Source organism: Aedes albopictus, chromosome 3 (assembly GCF_035046485.1).
Source record: "Aedes albopictus strain Foshan chromosome 3, AalbF5, whole genome shotgun sequence".
NCBI classification, from domain to species: domain Eukaryota; kingdom Metazoa; phylum Arthropoda; class Insecta; order Diptera; family Culicidae; genus Aedes; species Aedes albopictus.
The window spans coordinates 47,992,090-47,998,963 of NC_085138.1; the positions used below are offsets into that span (position 1 = coordinate 47,992,090).

At 41.9% G+C, this 6,874-nt stretch overlaps 1 protein-coding gene and 2 long non-coding RNA genes across 3 annotated transcripts; 2 read left to right on the forward strand and 1 right to left on the reverse strand.

The window, feature by feature from the left end:
- Positions 1–2,374: 2,374 nt before the first annotated feature.
- Positions 2,375–2,814, reverse strand: LOC134284077 (uncharacterized). The gene is made up of 2 exons (XR_009995612.1): positions 2,502–2,814; positions 2,375–2,408 (listed from the first exon to the last, which is right to left on the reverse strand). It is a non-coding gene; the product is annotated as an uncharacterized LOC134284077 (long non-coding RNA).
- A 194-nt stretch (positions 2,815–3,008) lies between these two features.
- Positions 3,009–3,533, forward strand: LOC134284079 (uncharacterized). The gene is made up of 2 exons (XR_009995613.1): positions 3,009–3,234; positions 3,321–3,533. It is a non-coding gene; the product is annotated as an uncharacterized LOC134284079 (long non-coding RNA).
- Positions 3,534–4,388: 855 nt separating this feature from the next.
- On the forward strand, positions 4,389–5,475 carry LOC109405852 (large ribosomal subunit protein eL6). The gene has a single exon (XM_019678910.3). The coding sequence runs from the start codon at positions 4,468–4,470 to the stop codon at positions 5,266–5,268; it is 801 nt and encodes a 266-aa protein (XP_019534455.1). The 5' UTR covers positions 4,389–4,467; the 3' UTR covers positions 5,269–5,475.
- The last annotated feature ends 1,399 nt before the right edge of the window (positions 5,476–6,874 follow it).

The following is a 6,874-nucleotide window of genomic DNA, read 5'->3' on the forward strand; positions in this document are numbered from 1 at the left end:
ATCCAAATTGAGTTGCGACATTTCTAAGTAGGTTAAAAATCAATTTTCGCACCTTCGGTCACTTTGTATTTCGACCAAAAGCATAATACGACTCCGACTTTTCTCACGTCACTCTATTCGCAGAATGAGCACAGTTGACACGATCTGGGTCACGTACGCTTCCATGGAATCACAGTGTGCGAGGTTCGTCGTTATCAGCTTCCTCAGGAGTCCAACTCGCCGTGTAAGCCCGTTGTCCTCAAACGCCGCTTCCAGCTTCGCCCAGACTTCCCTAGCAGACTTGGCCTCCTTCACATGAACGTAATTGATCGGGTCCAACAAGAGGATGATCTTCGCTCGAGCCCGACGATCTTTCGCTGCATCAACTGGTGGATAGGCTCCGTCGGCATCTGGAGTAGGTTTTACAACGTCCCACAATTCTTCAAGCTCCAAAAAAGTTTCGACCGCAAATCTCCAAGTCGTCCAATTATCGCGAACAGCCAATCGTTCAATTGATGGAAGGTTTGACAAATGTTGTACCGGTTGCGCGGTTCGTGCGGGTTGCACATATTGCAGAACGTCTCCTTCTCCTCGATTTGACATCTTGATAGAGCTTCGGAATACTTTACAATCGATCTTCAATAACTAAGGCCCATAACCTAATGGGAAACTGCCGTAGAAAGTATAACTACCGTTTGGTTTGACAGTGTAGGAAGGAATGAACAAAATTTATTTTCTATGTAACATACAGACTACTGTGATTATCTTCCGGTTCGGACGCCTACTTCGCAACAAAAAAATAAAATGGTTTTTAGCCATTTTTCTTATGCGATACATTCCATATAATCTCCATATAAACGGCCGCGGGGCAAGATGGGTCACCTTCAATTTTGAACGTATTTTTGGAGCATTCAAGTTTTTTATTTTTTATTACAAGACTATCTCATAAATGTCTTCAATCAAGCGGAATGAACGCTCAAAATTATAACATAAAATTATGATAATTTTTTAGTGAAAACATCGATTTTCAAATCGCCTTAGGACCACTCAAATCGTTAAGTTTTTTATAATCCAAATAAATTTATAAAATGTTTACTAGTAGTTCTTATTTACTCAGTATGGATATGGAGCATATATGAATGCGGAACAAATCTTTTGACGTTTTTCGTTGAGAAAATGTGAATTACTTAAAAGGTGACCCATCTTGCCCCGCACTTTTTTCACGGCGCAAAATCGATCACTTTTTAAAACTGCTTGTTTAACATCATATTTTGTATATAATGAACTTTTTATGGGCTTTTAGCATAGCTAACTAGTGTATTGAAGAGTAGCGAACGAATACAAACCAATACGATTTGTATTTACAAAGTTATCTTGCCCCGCCCCACCCTATATCAAGGTGAAAAATTTCGACTCGAACGAAGGGACTCGCCGTATAAATCAAACGGAGAGTCACCTCGATATACGAATCGAGCTGCGTCACGCCACTTCGCTCGTAGAATTAGCACAATTTTACCAAGCAAATATAATCAGCCCCCAATAAAGTTCACCAAGTCCTCTCAAATTGCTAGGTAAAGCGCAATACATCTGCTTGTAAAATAGATCACTTTTGCTTTCAATGGTTTCAGTAGTGTATAAGATATTCTGGTAATTAGATTTATTAAAATTGGTTTTTAGAATGGTTTGATAGCACATGTTTATTGCAAAAGAAAAATTATAGGTCACTTCCTTGCTCCTTCACTGCTTTGATTCTCTTCATTCAAATGGTCGCTAAAACTACTATCCCTGCAAGTGACGGTCCAGGAAAAATATTCCATATGGCTTCCGTTCGATCTGCGTACTTCGGCTAACTGGCCCGAAAGCATCCTCAAACCCGGTGGCAGCTACCACCGGTAGTTAACGGTATCCATACTTTCTACCTGGTAGATATATAACAGAGGCTGGAAGCGGTTCAGTTTCTTCAACTGTAACATCCGTAACCGTTTGGCGGAAGTGATCTACCAGACCATTTCAGAATGTCACTTTGTAGCTGCCTTTACAATAAATATAAGGAAAGTCGCTGGTCCTACTTGTGATCCTCCAAGGAAGAATTTTCATCTCCTTCGGGCGTCTTTTGGCTATGCTGCTGGAGGGTGGCGACGCAGAAATCTGCTTTTCGTCAAGGCTCATAAATCCATCGTAGCTGACTCTGCATTAAGCTTTCCGCGGCAATCGCGAAGGGCTCTTCTCTAGCCGTCATTTGTACTCCCGGTCCAGCTCGAACTCCTTGGATCTAGCCCTCTCGCCAAATTGCTAACGGCAGAGATCTTTCAACTTACGGTAGATCACTTTCCACACCTCGACCGGAATGAATACTTGTTTTTCGGCCATAGTGCTGCTTCTTCCGACCGCTGGGCAATCACATCCAACAGGACAAACTTTTTGTTGACCTGAGAAAGGAAAAAAAACAGAATCGCAGAATTAACGGACTAGGTGTTTTGGTTGGCGCGAGGTCGTCATAAAAATACCAATCAAAAGCATACCTGGAGCAACCGCCAGCGTATCCGCGATGAGAATCGTTACGTTCCTTCCAATCTGGATGCTTATGTTGCCACTAGGTGAACACCACCATCGAAGGTTGTTCTTTAGTTCATTCCTGGGCCAAAAACGTCGGTTCCGATGAAACACCAGCATCTCCAGACTCTCGGCTCCACACAAGCACAAACAAAACAGAATCATCATCGATCACATCGCCGGCCTCGTGAATCGGCTGTCAAACGTCATGTGTGACAGTAAATCTGGTACCACATCCCACTGAAAACTGGTACTGCAAATTATCAGTATCACCCCTCAGTACACTGTGAATAGTCGTTAAGAAGTGAGCCATGGAAAAATCGCCAGTGTCCCGTCTGTACACTCAGAAATAAGGATATTCATTAAATGACTATTTTTCATTCATTTCATAACTAAATCGCAATTATGTATTAGGATTTCTAAGAAATAGACTCTTAGTGCATATATTTTATAATGAGAATGCATAAATTAATTTAAGCGAGAGAATGTGTAATTTTTAGACACCTGTACGGCGGAAAATTACAAGAAAAGCAGCAGTTAAAAATTCGGATTCTGTACTTTCGGTTTTCGTTATTTTTTTCAAGTTTGTTTATTTATTTAGTAATATTTGTAAAACTATTAGTACAACTCGAGAAATTCCTCATAAGGGATACAGTGCAGTCCTACCATATCTGCGAGAAGCGATTTCAGAAAAATGGCGTGGTGAGTGAACCAAATCGGCCCCTTCATTTTATGTGACCACGAAGATTATCCTTATCCCATATTTAATTACACCATATCCTTTGCAGAGCACCAGATTGACATCGTGAACAGGTTCCTGTTAATGGATCAGGATATGGACATTCGGACTTGGAATATTATTTGTGGGCTAGGATACTCATCGTTAGAGCCCAGCAGGTTATAGGAAGTGAAGGATTCTCAGCAGAACCATTGAGTGTTTAAATATTGAACTTTGTAAAAATGATTCAATTTATTTATAAAATAAATTTATCAGCTTGAAACGCCTCATGTTGAAATTTGGCTGCTGATTCACCAACTTAATATATTGAAATGAAACTCCTAAAGAGAAGCGGAATTTTACTTAAATTTATACATAAAATGCATAAAATTTAGAAAATATTACAAGGATCAACTTTTTCAAAAAATGCTAAAAAATATGCATTCTGAAAACTAAATGGTATAAAGTCTTGCTAAACTAATTCATATTTAGTCAGTTAATGCATGAACCCAGTCAAACCGCAATTTCGCATAGAAAATATTCATTAATGGCTTTATTTATTTCTGAGTGTAAATAAGTTTGTGGTAAAAAGGCAAAACATCGAAACCGACCAACTTTTTGTGAATGCTGTCTTGAGTACCTGCGTGTTATCCATCACGGCCAAAACTGCACTTGGAAGTTGGAGTGATGAATTTGCTACACTTTCTTCGTTGTGGCGATGTTGGGGTAAAAATTTTATAGATGTGTGAGCTCGTGTGTGAGTGCTTCCGGGCCATGTTTATGGTTCTAATTTTGTTGAAACAAATGTAGATTTTAACGTTATATGGAATGATGGGAATTGGTTGTTTTGATCGATAAACTATAAGTAAGAACAAAGAAATATAACTTTGGAATAAGTAAATGCTCAGTATGAAAATCAACCATGCGTTTTATTGTTTTAAACAAGCCTCATTTTTCTGCGTGATTCTTGAAGAAAGGAAAAATAAAAAAAAACCGTAATTGCGATTAACAAATTTTGTTCCCTTCATTTTACATTCGGACTAATTTGCCAAATCCCTAAAACTGCAAGAATCCGAAACGCAATCTCGCGCTGTCAAAGTGACGTGCGTTTTGCGACGCCAGCGCCGCTCTCTGCTCGGTGTCAGTGGATCGAAGCGTAACCTCAAAAGGGAGTTCTTTTCTACGAGTGTGTTTCACTTATTTACACGTGTTTTGAGATGGCCCCGACCAAGGAAAAGGCCGCCGCGGCCCCAAAGGGCGAAAAAACAGTGAAAAAATCCGCCGGAACCAAGGGCAAGTCCCTGTCGGATGGAGTGCGTCGTTATCTGAAGCGCAAGCAGAAGGTGCAGAAGAAATTGTTCTCACTGAAGAACGTCAAGCGGGTGAAGCGTGCCGAGAAGCCGAAGGTCGCCATTACTGTTGTGAAGAAGATCGGCGGTGCCAAGAACGGAGGTGAGCGCACGGTTCTCCTGAAGAAGAACAAGAGCTATCTGCCGACCAAGTCGATTGTCCGCAAGCGTACCGGTAAGAAGTGCTTCCGTAACCACAAGCGGAACATCCGTAAGACCCTGAAGAAGGGTAAGGTTTTGATCCTGCTGGCCGGTCGCCATAAGGGAAAGCGTGTCGTCCTGCTGAAGGCCCTCAAGTCGGGACTGCTGCTGGTCACTGGCCCGTTCGCCCTGAACAGCTGCCCGATGCGTCGTATCTCCCAGAACTACGTCATTGCCACCAAGACCCGGGTCAACCTGAAGGACTTCAAGGTGCCGAAACACATCAACGACACGTACTTCCGTCGTATGCCCAAGAAGAAGAACTCCCGGACCGCCGAACGGGATATCTTTGCCGAGAAGGTCGAGAAGTACGTTCCGTCGGAACAGCGCAAGACCGACCAGAAGACCGTCGACGAGGCCGTCCTGAAGGCTATCAAGAAGCACAAGGAGGGTAAGGTTGTCCAGCGCTACCTGAAGTCGATGTTCTCGCTCCGGTCGAACCAGTTCCCGCATCGTATGCAGTTCTAAGGGGTGGAACGGTGGACGACGCATCAATACATCCAGCGCAGATCGGTTCCCATCATCCTGTCCTGTCTCAGTCGTCGAAGGAAGATCGTTTTTAAGGCTTAATTATAAAAGAGTTTGTCAACAAACGGCAAGAACATTGGATTGTTTCCTCTGATATGTGGAGAAATACATTTGAAGATCGCTATCTTTAAAAGTGAAAAAACTTAACGGAGAAGTAGGTGTTTTGGAATGTTTGTTTTGAGCAGAAAAGAAAGTTCCTGGACAGAGTAAGGTTTCTCTGTGTGTTGTGTCGTGTGGGAGTTGCGGATTTCCGTGGTTCTCGGGTGATGTGTGAATTGGATGTTTGCTGGAGCAGCTGTCAAGTGAACATTGTGCATTGTGTGCTTAGAAAGTCTCCGGTTAATCGATTTCAGATAGACTAAAGCTTCAAAATATTTCCCGGATGTTTACATTGTGACGTCATCCAACAAACAACATCCAATCGTCCATAGGGTAGGACGGGGCAAGATGGCCACCCGGGGCAAGAGGAGCACCCCTCTGTTTTACTACTTTTATGATGAATTTTGCCCAAACAAGTTCATAATCCGTTAGAATAATGTTTATCCTGTTTGTAAACCTGGGGTGCTCATCTTGCCCCGCCCTACCCTACGCATAAGAGACATCCAGCTCGTAAGTTACGCCGCAGTGGGCAGCGTGGTTCAAAAAATCGGTTTTACTCCACACTGCTTATTCGATTCGTAACCAGATTCTAAGCCTTCTCTCAAAAAATGAGCTGATTTGGTTGAATATTGAGAGTGCACAAGCTCTTCAAAGTTTATATGGGTATTACTATGGGAAAAGGACGTTTTTCATTCAATTGACCGTAGCATTTCCTCAAGTGCCCTAGAGTGTTAGTTGATCCTTGGTACTCCTAGGCTACTTTATCAGCTACAACTTTGCCGAAGACCACATTCAAATAGGACGCCTCATCAATTTGTTATTGATTTTTATCCAGAATGAAAATCTTTGATCGTGATGCAATGTAGCAATGTTGCCTACTGGGAAGCTAAACGATGTTTCTGCAGTTGGATAAAAATCGATAACAAATTAATGAGGCGTCTGATTTGAATGTGGTCTTCGGCAAAGTTGTTGCTGATAGAGTAGCCTGGGCATACTCCGATTACATCTCCATCCCGTTCCATCGTCGCAGATGTTTTCCCAAACGTTACATGTCCGCAATACAGGCCAAACATGTCTAAAGGTCCTATCTGCAGAAAAGAGGCTCTCTTTGGTTTCCCTCTCTTTCGTTAATATTTCAGCTGTTTATTTGTAATATGATTGCCTCCTTGCTTTGAACGATTGTCAAAACAATCGTCTTTTGATTTGTACTGCAAAAGTAGTTGAAAAGTGTAAAGTGAATTGCAAAAAATGAAAGAGAAAGTGAACAAAGCGAGCCTCTCAAATGCAGATAGGACCTATTGAAATGTTTGGCCTGAATAGCTAACTTCTTGACGGAAATCAGATTTGCTCGCAGACCAGGTACATTTAACTCTTTCCTTCCCAAGCCTTTAAACGACTATTCTATGCCAAGAAAGCTTTTATATCCTTCAAAAGAAGAATGTTAAAG